The sequence below is a fragment of the Syngnathus scovelli genome, chromosome 5 (assembly GCF_024217435.2).
Source record: "Syngnathus scovelli strain Florida chromosome 5, RoL_Ssco_1.2, whole genome shotgun sequence".
Classification (NCBI taxonomy): domain Eukaryota; kingdom Metazoa; phylum Chordata; class Actinopteri; order Syngnathiformes; family Syngnathidae; genus Syngnathus; species Syngnathus scovelli.
Genome location: NC_090851.1, coordinates 1669093 through 1682646, shown reverse-complemented (window position 1 = coordinate 1682646; position 13554 = coordinate 1669093). Strand labels below are relative to the sequence as shown.

General features: G+C 45.8%; 4 protein-coding genes across 4 annotated transcripts; all 4 read left to right on the top strand.

Moving 5' to 3' along the window:
• Positions 1–25: 25 nt before the first annotated feature.
• clrn2 (clarin 2) lies at positions 26–1684 on the top strand. The gene is made up of 3 exons (XM_049719379.2): positions 26–773; positions 942–1121; positions 1209–1684. Exons 1-3 carry the CDS (start codon positions 521–523, stop codon positions 1475–1477), a joined length of 702 nt encoding a protein of 233 aa, XP_049575336.1. The 5' UTR covers positions 26–520; the 3' UTR covers positions 1478–1684.
• A 416-nt stretch (positions 1685–2100) lies between these two features.
• On the top strand, positions 2101–5133 carry lap3 (leucine aminopeptidase 3). The gene is made up of 11 exons (XM_049719375.2): positions 2101–2319; positions 2433–2548; positions 2884–2938; positions 3012–3277; positions 3348–3512; positions 3731–3889; positions 3955–4079; positions 4272–4463; positions 4606–4685; positions 4752–4864; positions 4934–5133. Exons 1-11 carry the CDS (start codon positions 2224–2226, stop codon positions 5118–5120), a joined length of 1554 nt encoding a protein of 517 aa, XP_049575332.1. The 5' UTR covers positions 2101–2223; the 3' UTR covers positions 5121–5133.
• A 233-nt stretch (positions 5134–5366) lies between these two features.
• Positions 5367–7213, top strand: med28 (mediator complex subunit 28). The gene is made up of 4 exons (XM_049719380.2): positions 5367–5555; positions 5731–5797; positions 5886–5998; positions 6123–7213. The coding sequence occupies exons 1-4, from the start codon at positions 5397–5399 to the stop codon at positions 6324–6326; spliced, it is 543 nt and encodes a 180-aa protein (XP_049575337.1). The 5' UTR covers positions 5367–5396; the 3' UTR covers positions 6327–7213.
• A 156-nt stretch (positions 7214–7369) lies between these two features.
• Positions 7370–13491, top strand: klhl2 (kelch-like family member 2). Its single transcript, XM_049719373.2, has 15 exons — positions 7370–7833; positions 8479–8598; positions 8766–8872; positions 8947–9068; positions 9148–9310; positions 9426–9535; positions 9599–9715; positions 10035–10184; positions 10247–10364; positions 10463–10660; positions 10847–10948; positions 11107–11235; positions 11307–11447; positions 11617–11760; positions 12142–13491. Exons 1-15 carry the CDS (start codon positions 7766–7768, stop codon positions 12168–12170), a joined length of 1818 nt encoding a protein of 605 aa, XP_049575330.1. The 5' UTR covers positions 7370–7765; the 3' UTR covers positions 12171–13491.
• The last annotated feature ends 63 nt before the right edge of the window (positions 13492–13554 follow it).

Here is a 13554-nt window from a genome sequence, read left to right as displayed (position 1 = left end):
AATATAAAATATCGTAAATTATTTAGAAATTCCTTACCATCGAATGTTTCTAGCCATCGGTGATTACTTTTCGACTTGTATCTGGAAAAAAACCCTTAAATATTGAAAAACCCCAATCTACGTTCATATAGGGCTGCAATACACTTGTAACCTTTGGGATTCGAGTGAACACAATTACCCAAGCGTGTATGGTTTTTATATTTGTATCGTGCCTAAAGGTCACCAATTAAATGCCTCCCAGAGGCAATTTGCTGTTTATTGCCTTGCATAAAGAGCAGCGTGGCGCATGTAGGATAGAGTTTCCCTCCGGTAAGGGATCCTTTTGACCGCCATAGATTCGGTTTCTCCCTCCCTAGTTACGAGCGTGCCAACGTCTTTCGTTTTATGACAACTATTCCTTTTTCTAATTCAGCCAGTCGGATAAACTGATGCAGGAGGTAGCCGGCGGCGCTCGGCTGCGGTCGCTGCCCGGCGCGGTGATCCCTCTCCCGGGACAACACGCAGGGCTGGTCGTCGTAGGATGCCTTCGCTGTGGAAACGGATAAGCTTCTCGGCGGCCTCGGTGCTGTGCGTCGGATCCGTGGCTCTCCTGCTGGTGGCCCTGTCCACAGAGCGCTGGGTCAGCGGGCGCATCTTGTGCAAAACCGGCGTCGACATCGTCAACGCGTCCCACCCGGAGCTGGAGCTGTTCACCGGGGACGTCTACTACGGTCTGTTCCGCGGAGGCAAGACCAAGAAGTGCGGGCTCGGGACCAGGCGCTCCAAAATCCACAGTAGGCTAAAAATCTTGCATGGCAAAGTCTGGAGTCTAATTTCTGTCACATTTCATGAGTAAAACCAAAACGAGTCAAACTTTCAACAACTGTTTCTTTTATTCCAAAGCAATTTCCAACATTGTGACCTATGACCCGTACACCTCAACCCATGTGTGTGTCCTGCAGTTTTTCCAAAGCTGGTGCGCACATTGAACGGCGGCCTTCACATGATGGTCATCCTCTTCCTGCTGGCAGCCATGTTCTTCGCGCTGGTCAGTCTGTCCTTCAGCATCTACAATGCACGGAAGGTCCCCTACCAGAGCATCAAGGGTCACAAGGGACTCTATCTGTGGAATATAATTGCCGGTACGTGATGAACAAATTGAGCAAATTAAATTTTTTCTCAAAATTGTTCAGTTCACCCTAAAACATTTCCCGCTGTTGTGCCTCCAGCTGTGTTCGGTTCCCTGGCCGCCCTCTGCTTCCTGGCAGCCATGAGGCACCACCGCCTCACAGAGCGCGTGGTCAACTACCGGGAAAACTTCTTCACGTTGGTCGTCCTGAACGACGAGCTTGACTGGTCTTTCTGGTTGAGCGTGGCCAGCGTGGGCACTCATCTGACAGTGTGCGGGGTGGTCGCCCTGAGTCGGGTCAAGCTGCCCAAAGCAGAGGTCAAGGTGCCAGAGCAGCCCACCATCTCCTCGCTGGATTTGCTCTACTGACAGTTAAAGTATAGATGGTGCCAGTGATTGAAACTTGCCAAGTAGACAAGATGTTACATGACAATTGGATCAGATTTCCTGCTAGTTCATTGTGAAAGGCTCACATTCATGATCTGAGGACGACAATGTGAGCCAAATGGCCAATATTAATGCCCATAATGACATAGTTACAGGCGAGAGCACATAAAATAACCGAAAACTTTTTTTTTTTTAAATCTCTTTTTGCATGTTGTTCGTGGCCTCTGTATATTAGCTAAAAGAAATGTGTCAATTTTTTATTGTTGTTAGAATCTTAGTGTTTTGCTAAGGAAGCACATTTTGTATCTTAAGTAGCTGCTGAAACTGTTCAAAATATACTTGTAACCTTTTATCATTATTATTATTATTGTTATTATTATTATTATTAAATTGGTACGTCTGTTTTATCCTCACTTAAGAGAACATTTATACCAATAAAAATTTAGAAGCACACAAATGAAATCTTTCATTAAAATTCACGTTTTAATTTCTGATATATTTTTATTGAAACAACTGGATAGACAAACCATTTAGAAACATATTTAATAGAAATTGATTTTACGTAAGCTTTTATTTTTTGTATCACTTTATCAGTCGCTCGTTGATGACGTCACATTAAGCGACCTCTTCCGCACGGATCGCCTTCCAGCTTACGAGTGCGACCTTTAACTCCGCGTACTGTTGTAATTTTGTACTTTGTCCCCACACATGATCCTGAGATATCGAATATGTTCCTTATGAGGAGAGCTGCCGTGCTGCCACTCTCGCGGAGCACATGCTGTCGGACATTTTGTGCCTCGAAAAGTCTCAAGATGGAAAGAAAAGTGAGTGACAGGAGTCCAGACAAAATTCAACATTTCAAAAACTCTTCATTTTTTCTGCACGTGTCGCCTCTTTCCAAAAATATCAGCTAAGATGTTTTTTTTGCCCTCCGCAGGGTTTGGTCCTTGGAGTTTTTGAGAAGAAGGAGGAGGAAGGCAGCCATCATTTGACTGAGGCAGCAGCAGGTTTTGACCGCCAAGTGTCTGGAAAATTGTCCGAATTACTGAAAATGTAAGTTTCTCTACACCAACATTTTTTTTAAAACCTTCATAATTCCTCACATTAGTCCAATTATTATAACACTGCAGTGTCATACTTTCTCTTCATATTGAAAGTGAAACAAAAAATGTTTTATCCTTATATTAACGGAATATTTATTTTTGTTAAAACAGGCTTAAAGGCTTAAAACAGATTGTTGTGCCATCATTGTCTGATTTATTAAACTTTACAATACAGACTCAAACGTGATTATTTGTCCTTGTGCTGTTGAAGTATTCTTATTTAAATTTCCACTTGGACTCCTTGCTTCAATGTGAAGAAAACAATGACACATTATGTCTTTGCAGTTCTGGACCGTCGCTCAAGAAAGGAAAAAGCAGAGTATTCTATGGAGTCCACAAGGTGGGCAATTAATCATCTGTAGAAAAAAAAAACAATTCATAACCAGAGTGATCACTTGTTGTCTGTCGTGTAGGACTTCCCGTGTGTTGCCGTGGTCGGTCTAGATGATGTCACGGCCGGCGTGTGCCAAGCAGAAAACTGGGACTCCGCCAAGGAGAACATCCGCACGGCTGTGGCGGCCGGCTGCAGGGTTCTCCAGGACCTGGACGTGAGCCATGTGGAGGTGGATGGCTGCGGTGACCCTCAGGCGGCAGCAGAGGGCGCCTTACTGGGCCTGTTTCATTACGACCAGCTGAAATCCAAGAAAAAGCCCAAAGTGACTGTGCAGCCTCACGCCAGGTACGACCAGGAGTGTCGTTTATTCATATATTCATCTCAACGTATGGAATTCATCTGTGGTTGCGTTTAGTTCTGACCTGGCAGCGTGGGAGAAAGGAGTGCTGTACGCCGAAGGCCAAAACCTAGCCCGCCTCCTCATGGAAGCCCCAGCCAATCACATCACTCCCACCGTGTTTGCCAAGACCATTGAAGAGCGGCTGGCGCAATATGGCGACCGGGTCGTAGTCCATAAACGGTACAATATTTATTACTCATTATTGTTATTAGTTTGTATGCATAGTTAATTTGAGCTGAAGAGTGAAGGTAATTTCAAATACAGTATTTGTTAGAGATTATTGACAACAAAATAAATTCTCACCCATGCATCAAGATTATAAATTCTTACTGAAGTGTCACTGGTTGAGTTGCGGTGTAGATGTGGATTGTGTCAACTGGACTTTTTTCTTTCCTCAGATCTCAGGAGTGGATCGAGGAGCAAGGGATGGGCGCGTTTCTCAGTGTGTCCAAAGGCTCCGAGGAGCCCCCGGTCTTCCTGGAGCTGCACTACCAGGGCTCACCTGACAGTGCCCAGGCCCCGCTTCTTCTGGTGGGCAAGGGCATCACCTTCGACAGGTAGGCTGCCACAAACGCACCCTGACAACTCGTACGTTACCGTATGATTTATCTTCTCTTTGTAGCGGCGGCATTTCTCTGAAGCCTTCCGCGTCCATGGATATGATGCGAGCCGACATGGGCGGAGCCGCCACCGTGTGCGCCGCGGTCGTAACGGCAGCGGCCCTCAAGCTGCCTGTCAACGTCATCGGTGAGCTGAGCTCTCTTTCTCATATATGGCACATACTCTGGTTGAAATCACTCTGTGTTGTTATCATGACAATGATTTTGTCAGATTTAAAAACATGATTCAATTTTTATCCTTTTATTAAAAAACAGGACATAGTTGGTTGTCTAATTTACAACCTTTTTTTTATTATTTTTAATTTTGTTCCTCCACCAGGCTTAACTCCGCTGTGCGAGAACATGCCTAGCGGCAAGGCGACCAAGCCAGGTGATGTCGTAACGGCAAAGAATGGCAAAACCATTCAGGTGGACAACACCGATGCAGAAGGCCGGCTCGTCCTCGCCGACGCGCTCTGTTACGCACATACCTTCAACCCCAGGGCTGTTGTTAATGTTGCTACGCTAACAGGTGAGATTTTAGGGGTTCCAACACCTTTAAAACTCATTCATCAAAACCCCAATTTAGGTTAATATTTAATATTTATTTACGGTCCTGTTGGTACACGCCGATTTTTAAATCCCACACATACAGTACAATTGTGTTTTTTCAGGCGCCATGGACGTCGCGCTGGGCTCGGCGGCGACGGGAGTCTTCACCAACTCTGATTGGTTATGGGAGCAAATGCACAAGGTCTCACACACACAGATGCATATTTTCAAAGTGAGATGTTGACAAAAGTGTGTGTCGTCTGTGTAGGCCAGTATCGTGACAGGCGACCGAGTGTGGCGGATGCCTTTGTTCCAGCATTACACCAGACAGGTGACGGACAGCCAGCTGGCCGACCTCAACAACATCGGCAAATACAGCAGGTACGTAGCAGAAACAGAAAAGTAGGAAGCCTTACATTCTCCAACGGCCTCCGATTTGGTTCCTGGTAGGTCGGGCGGCGCGTGCACGGCAGCAGCCTTCCTGAGAGAATTTGTCACGTCGCCGCACTGGGCTCATCTGGACATCGCAGGAGTGATGAGCAATAAGGATGAAATCCCGTACTTGAAGAAGGGCATGTCGGGAAGGCCCACACGTACCCTGGTTGAGTTTGCAGCCGCGTTGGCACACAATAAATGAGCAAATTTGTAAAGTCGCAGTGGTTCCTTGAGTACTAAAAATGATAAACCTTGATCCACCTTCCAGGATAACCAGGATTTAATGGATGCAAAGTTGGCAACATTTAATAGTCAAAGTAATACAAAACAATATAAAATATCTGATTAGCAAGCTATGATTTCAATGCTTTTCCTCTTGAGTCTGAGGGAACGTTGACCCCACAAAGGTGGCGGCTCAAGAGGCGTGTTCGCGCATGCGCATGTCGAATCCGGAAGTCAGTCACAATCTGTCTCGGCAATGTCGTCGTCCATGAGCGGAATGTTCCCCGGACAGCAGCCGCCAAGCGCGCATCCCATACCCGGCGTCGGTGGCCCAGGCCAGCCCGGTTTCCCCGTTCCGGGGAACCGGAGCCAAGGAAGCAACACGCTGGTGGACGAACTGGAAGCTTCGTTCGAGGTGAGACTCTTATTTAAACAAAGAAAAAAAAAAGATAGCCTGGAGTGCTAACTGGTTTTAGCATAGCTGTCGCTCGTGTCTTTAGCCTAACTTGCTGTTTCTTTTTAAGTGACTAAAATGAGTTTTATTTACTGCAAAATAATATAAAAAATTAATCAATTCCTTTATTCCTCAGGCCTGTTTCGCATCGTTGGTAAGCCAAGACTACGTGAACGGAACTGACCAGGAGGAGATCCGAACCGGTTGGTGAACACTTTTCTTTATTTGAAACATTAATCTCACGTCTCTGATTATTAGATAATTCAAACTATTAGTTTCTGGTTGTTCCAGGAGTGGACCAGTGCATCCAAAAGTTCCTGGACGTGGCCCGGCAGACGGAGTGCTTCTTCTTGCAGAAGAGGCTTCAGCTCTCAGTGCAGAAACCTGAGCAGGTGGTCAAGGAGGTACTGAATTATAATTAATATATTAATACTATAACATAAAAAAAATACAAGCATGTTATCAGCCTAGATTAATTGCATGTTTTTGGCTGCCGAAATTAAAACATACTCTGACTTTGTCTTCCAGGATGTGTCTGAGTTGCGCAATGAACTCCAGAGAAAGGAGATGCTGGTGCAGAAGCACTTGTCCAAGCTGCACCACTGGCAGCAAGTGCTGGAAGACGTCAGCGTGCAGCATCGCAAGCCCAGTGACCTACCGCCGCCTGGACCCTTGGCCTTCCTGGAGCAGGCCTCAGCCAGCTTGCCTCCCGCACCTTTAAAGCCAAACTAATGGGATGGAATCTTGTGGATTACTCGCACAAGTTAAATCAAACTTGAGAAAGTACACAGAACTGGAAATTAGCGTTATTACCTCTGCCAAGGACAAATCATACAAGGTGATCGCTGTTGGTTGTACATTTGAGGAAGATGGAGATGTGCGTGGACCAGCTCAAATTTTCAGTGCTGTTTGACTTTTGGAAGCTTATGTTTTTGGTTGCATTAAGGCCAAATGGAGAGCCATTAGAGCTGAAAGCTTGAGCCACAATAGTGGATTGTTTACAAACAAACAAAAAAGTAGTAGCCAGTTAAATCATGATGCAACACCACTTTAGCTGTAGATCGAAGAGAATTGTTGTAAAAAAAAAATATTCTCCTATAATTGCAATTTTTTTCTCATTAGATTCTTTCCCTCCCAAAATATTATTGCAACTTCATTATTTTCACTATCAATATTAAGATTCAAAGGCGAGTATCTTCAGTGTGCTTCACGTCTCCCGTGCCTGAATGAGCTCATGCTGACACTGATAGCATCTGCGTGTTTTCTTATTTTTATTTTTTTCTGACATCATGCCGCCTCAGATATGTTGGGTGACTTCACACCATGACAGACTTGTACTGGCCGTCTTCACAGCTATCGTCTGTCTCAGTTTGCAATCACAGATGGATGAGAGGATAAGTCCAACTGTTTGACTTGATTTATCTCCCTTTTAGTCATTATAATGTGTCATGGAACATTTGTGTGAATTTTTTTTTTGCTAGTGGATGAAAAGCTCTCTTTGTATTCATAATTCAGTATTGTGATTATTTTTGCCCACTATCCATTTTCCAGGTCAAAAACTGCTTTTTTTTCACTCATATATATTAACTTATCATTGAATAAAAGCTTCATAAATGTTATTTTGATTTTTTTGTCTTGAGTATTCAAATTTATTATGTGCGTTTGTTTTGGCGTACTATTAAATGGGCACAGGTTTGCCTGTAATGACAAATACGTTGCTCTCCAGCAGCACCTGTCCTCCACCTCTGGGTGGCGCTGTGATTTCTTTGGCGACTCCTTTTTGACATCGAAGACCCTCTTTCACGTCTCCTTGTTTGTGCGTCTCAAGCAAGCAAGGAGAATGGAGGGGGAAAAAACATGTAATTTCGCCCGTCTTCTCTCACACAACATCCAGCAACGAGGAGAGTCACACGGGGAGAGCATTGAAAAACTTCCCATTTAGCCTTCCTGTCACTTCCCTTTTCCCAAGTAATTAGCTTATCAAGTGGCTACCAGCTAGCTCCGTCTTGTTCCCCAAGCTTGCCGGTTCGCCTCGGCATCTACGTCCGCTCGGAGTCATCGCGGTCGGGCTCCGGTGTAAGCTATAGCACCCCACCTCCCCACCCACCCCAACGCCACCACACCCGCCGCGCGACCGACCAGGAGAACGAAAAACACCGCGCGGATATGGAATGGTGCATGCTGCTGGGCCAAGTGTGCTGCCGTTGAATACAAGCGGAACCATGGACACGCATCCACTGTGAGTAGAAGTAGGAATTGAAGGAATAAATAAGAATGTGAGCGCGCGCGTGTGTGTTGACGTTTCGTAGTGTGACGGATGGTGCCGCATTAAGACAGGCGCTGTGTGAGGAGGGATGGGGGAGGTGGTGGTGATGGTGGTTGAAAACCTGCATTAGTATGCTTTTGTCGGAATAGTTTCAATTTATTATATTTTCTTTCTTTTTGTGGTTGCGTGGGTGTGCCACGTGATTTAATTGAAGTCAACACAATGACACGAGTGCTTTCTCAAGCCTTTTAATTAGTGCTAGCAGTCTATAGTTTTCTTCAGAAAGATTATATATTCCTATTTTCGATTTCTACTTCCATTTTACCAGTATCTCCACGGACTTCGAGTACAGCATTTCATGTTAATAATGTCCAATAGCCCTGGTATCCAACATATGGCCGGTGGGCCATCTGGTGGGCCACCGGCCATTTTTAAGTAACCCGCGGCATGTACTAATAAAAAAAAAAAAACATCTGCCATCAATAATTCTGTTTCATATACTGTAGAGCTTTTCCAAGATGCAAATCAACCATTTACAATTAAATAACATTTCTCTTGATAACACTGGTGAGTAACACTATTGAGATAAACAAAAATGTTTTTTTTTTTTTGGCACAGGTGCACAAGGCTTTGTCCACACGCTTTGGACAAAGAAGACGGCGTGGAGAGACAAGGTGCGGTCACGTTGAACCCTCGACACATGAGGAAGGCCTTCAAAGTCATGAACGAGCTGCGCAGGTAATAATTAACAAGACTGCATTTGGCTGACAGAGAAAGAAGAAACATTTCATCTTTCCAACAGCAATCTTAATTTTTCAAAATATGTTTTGAGCTTACTAGACCACTTAAACTTTTTTGGGGTTCATCGTAGATACTTTAAATGTCTTTCTGTCTTTCAACCACAGTCAGAGCTTGTTGTGTGATGTCACCATCGTAGCAGAGGACGTGGAGATCGCCGCTCACCGCGTGGTGCTCGCTGCTGGCAGCCCGTACTTCCACGCCATGTTCACAGGTGCCCTCCTATTCCTTTGACACCTCACCCCGGACGTTCCCCTACGAGGAAACAAAACGGTTTGCGTGCGACAGGCGAGATGGCCGAGAGTCGAGCCAAGCGCGTGAGAATCAAAGAGATGGATGGGTGGACTCTGGGACTCCTGGTGGATTACATCTACACCGCCGAGATACAAGTCACCGAGGAGAATGTGCAGGTAGCGCGCACGATACAAAACGGGGAACGAGAGACCATATTTAAAAATAATAAAGCAATATCACGGTTGATTGTGTCAGGCTCTGCTGCCGGCCGCGGGTCTGCTGCAGCTGAACGAGGTGAAGAAGGCGTGCTGCGAGTTCCTGAGCTCTCAGCTGCACCCGTCCAACTGCTTGGGCATACGAGCCTTCGCCGACCTGCACGCCTGCTCGCAACTGCTCACGCAGGCCAACTGCTACGCAGGTCATTACACTTTCTTTCTGGAGTTTTTTTTTTTTTTTGGTCTCACTTTGTGGAGGGTGTGTTTTATTTATTTATTTAAAAAATAAATAATGAAAGGTTGTGGTTTTTGTTTCAGAGCAACACTTCAGCGAGGTGGTGGGCAGCGAGGAGTTCCTCAATCTGGGCATGGAGCAGGTTTCCAGCCTCATCGCCAGCGACAAGCTCACCATTCCCACCGAGGAGAAGGTACGCACAACACCCGTGCAACGGCGCGGCAACGCACCTGACATCGTCGTTGTGAACGCGCAGGTCTTCGAATCGGTCATCGCGTGGGTCAACCATGACAAAGACGTGCGCCAGGAGCACTTGGCCCACCTCATGGAGCACGTGCGCCTGCCCCTGCTCACCAGAGAATATCTGGTGCAGGTACCTCCCCAATAGTTGGCTTCTTTTTACACTTGCATGACAACTTGGAAACGTAACTTGCTAAAAATGCTACTTGGTGTTTTTTTTTGTGGATGTGTGTGCTATTTTTATTTTATTTTTTAATTCATATTTTGACAGCAAGTCTAAGCTAACAAGTTGTGTGTTTAACTCAGTCCTGCTCAACAAACGACTAAACGTGTATCTGCAACTGGCTCGCCCTGACCTCATGTGAGGGCGTTCCAGTCTGGGCATCACCATCCATGCTCGATTTCTGAAAATAAATACCGCCATCTGTTTGGACACTTGTTCATGATGTCAGCGTGTGGAGGAGGAGTCCCTCATCAAGAACAGCAGCGCCTGCAAGGACTACTTGATCGAGGCCATGAAGTACCACCTGCTGCCCGCTGACCAGCGAGCGCTGATGAAGACAGCACGCACGCGCATGCGGACGCCCGCCTGCTGCCCCAAGGTATCAAATCGTTGCGTTAGGGTTAAGGAAACTTCTTGGCGTCACCTGCCGCTCGTGTTCAGGTGATGGTGGTGGTCGGCGGCCAAGCGCCAAAAGCCATCCGCAGCGTCGAATGTTACGACTTTGAGGAGCAGCGCTGGTACCAGGTGGCCGAGCTGCCCACCCGCAGGTGCAGAGCAGGTAGGAAGCTTAACAGGCTAATATTAGCTTACTGATAAAGTCCCGATTCGACTCAGTCAAAAGTATGTTTCCTAAATTTTTTTTTTTTCCCCCTTTAGGCGTGGTGTGTGTGGGAACATGCGTGTACGCCGTGGGGGGCTTCAACGGTTCCCTGCGTGTGCGTACGGTGGATTGTTACGACCCCATGATGGACCGCTGGACCAGCGTCAGCAGCATGCAAGACCGCCGATCCACACTAGGTGCCGCCGTGCTCAACGGACTTTTGTACGCCGTGGGAGGCTTTGACGGAAGCACAGGTACCGCTGTTTGTGACGTAACCCCCCCTTTTCTATTTTTAGATTATTTTTTTTTTGTACTTTTTGTTAATTTTGATCTTTTTTGTTTCTGATTTCCTTTTTTTAATTTTAATTTTAGAGTTGTCACTATACATTTTTGGGGGAATTTTTTTTGTTACTCAGACTTGTTGCTGTGCAACTTTGCAGGTCTGTCCACCGTTGAGGCGTACAACGCCAAGACCGATGAATGGTTCCACGTGTTGCCCATGAGCACACGACGTAGCAGCGTGGGAGTGGGTGTTGTTAACGGTAAGTATTCACTCACTTATCATTTTTCCTTCATTCATTTTTGCTTTATGTTTAGCTTAGAAGAGACAGTCATCTCTTTGTTTAAATATCATACTGCCCTCTTGTGGCCAAGAAATCACAATGCACAACCTGTTGAATTCTATCCGCGTGTATGTCAGGGATTCTGTATGCTGTCGGCGGTTACGACGGCGCCACCAGGCAATGTCTGAGCACGGTGGAAGCCTACAACCCCAAAAGTAACACGTGGAGTTACATCGCCGAAATGGGCACCCGACGCAGCGGCGCAGGTGGGGTCTTCGCCTTCCAGCCGTGGTGCAGGGATTCGTCATTTAAAAGTTCCTTTTCCTCCCTGTGCCAGGCGTGGGGGTGCTGAAGGGTTTGCTGTACGCCGTGGGCGGCCATGACGGCCCCTTGGTAAGGAAGAGCTGCGAAGTGTTCGACCCGGCCTCCAACAGCTGGCGGCAGGTGGCCGATATGAATATGTGTCGTCGTAACGCAGGTGAGGCTGGCCTTGGGGGGCAAGTCATTGGAACGTGCTGAATTTCCGAGTGGATTAGTCACTGGGTGTAATGAATGATAATAGAGAATCAGATCCCAAACGACTTTTCATAAAGCGCTGACAAAATGGCGTCTGACGCAGCGGCCGCGTGACCCGGCCTTTGTTTCAGGCGTGTGTGCGGTCAACAACCTGCTGTACGTTGTGGGTGGCGACGACGGGAGCTGCAATTTGGCGTCGGTGGAGTTCTACAACCCCAGTTCGGACAAGTGGACGTTGCTGCCAAGCTGCATGAGCACGGGACGCAGTTATGCAGGTGGGCTGGACCCCCAAAAAAAACACAACCGAAAGGCACCACAGTTTTTTTCTCAATTTTTTTTTAATTTTTGTTTTTGTCAAAATACAAGAAAACCAATATGAACAGTCCAAAAGTTTTGGGGAAAAATGTCAGCAAAATGTTAATTAAAAATCAAAATTGCACATGGAAGGTAAACGAAAGGTGTATAACAGACTACAGATTTTAAAAATTAAATACTAACTTGTTGAATTCAAAAGTAAAATACAACTGAAGTGCATTTGGGCTGCAGTTCCTTCGTTTACCACAAGAGGGAGCCCAAGTACCACTAGCAGTACTTTTACAGAGAATCACTGTACTAAATAAATGTACAACTTTTTTGTGATTGGTTTGAATCCCCAGGTGTGACTGTGATCGACAAACCCTTATGACTGCTGGAGTCGCCCGTCGCTGATTAGAAGCAGAAGTTGCATCCTGCTGGATTCTCATGTGGGATCTGTCGTCGTCTCACGCGACATTTGCACGTTGGTCACTGACGTCGACAAGTTGCGAGACGGAAGCCACGACGACGAAGGTGACGTTGACGAACGTGAGGATTTTTTTTGCACTTAACGTGAGCATAGGGAGGGTTTCAACCGGCGTTTTAATCCCGTCGAGGGCGGGTCGGTGGCCTGGCCAACGGGCGGGGGGGGGGCAGAGGCCGCTGCCAAATGACTACTGACACAAAGCTACTAAAAGTGCTAACATTTGCGAGAGGGGAGGCTGCTGCTCCTCAAGTGGGACTATGGAAAATCTTCTCCTTGCTGGAGCGTCTGTGCGTATTGTTTCAAAGGCGCTTGCCTTCAAAGGTTCTCCGTTGCTCGTGAGCCCGTTTGTGTGCGTGTATGCGTTTACGTTGGTGTGCTTTTTTCAGTCGACGACTGCATGAACGCACTGTGCGTGGCTGCTGATGTGTTTTTTTTAGAGCGTTCAAGAACGCCCGAATGTTAAACGGTTGGCCGCGTCCTCCTTCCTTTTCGCGATGCCTTTGTGAGCATAGTGACGAAACAAAATAGTTTGTGGTTGTTTCTACAGAGGAGCGCTTTTTTGGCATACCTGACAAAAAATCTGACTTACACCCCCCTATAGGACTTTTTCTTGAAAAATTACGCTTTTCTTTTCCCTGTCAACTTTTTTTTTTTATCTTCAAAAAACGTTTTTCAAAAATGACAGGTTTTAGTTTGTTTTGCTACTTTTTTCTTACCTATTTTTCTTGTAAGGATCCCTATTTTATTTTTAAAAATCAGCTTTTTTCAGAAAGTGTCAAAACTATCCCATTTCTAAAAATAGACAAAAAATATAGCTTGATTATTTTTCAGGATCGCACGTGCTTTACTGTTGCCCGGCAGCCATGTTTGTCCACTGCACGAGCTCAACATCCCTACGGATTAACCCAGTAAATGAACATATTATGAATGTTGCCGATTTTAGAGCATCTTCTCTAATTCCAGAAAGTGACCAAACTCATAGCAGACCACCCCTTGCTCTCTTTTCCCGTTTCAGTGACTGCTTTTGCTGCGTTCTTTTCGTCAACTGTATATCGAGGACTGTTGTTGTAGGCTTAATACCTTTGAATATGTTTCTCATTACATGTTTTGTAGAGCATTATTAATAAATCTTATGCTTCTTGTATTTAAAAGGAAAAAGCTGTGAAATGACATACAGTGATCTGTTTTTAAAAACTTTGCCAAATCAGTAAACTATTTAAATGGATGATGCTGTTTGTTCCCTCCAGTTGTTGTAAGCCACCACACAAAACCGTTATTTTATTTTATT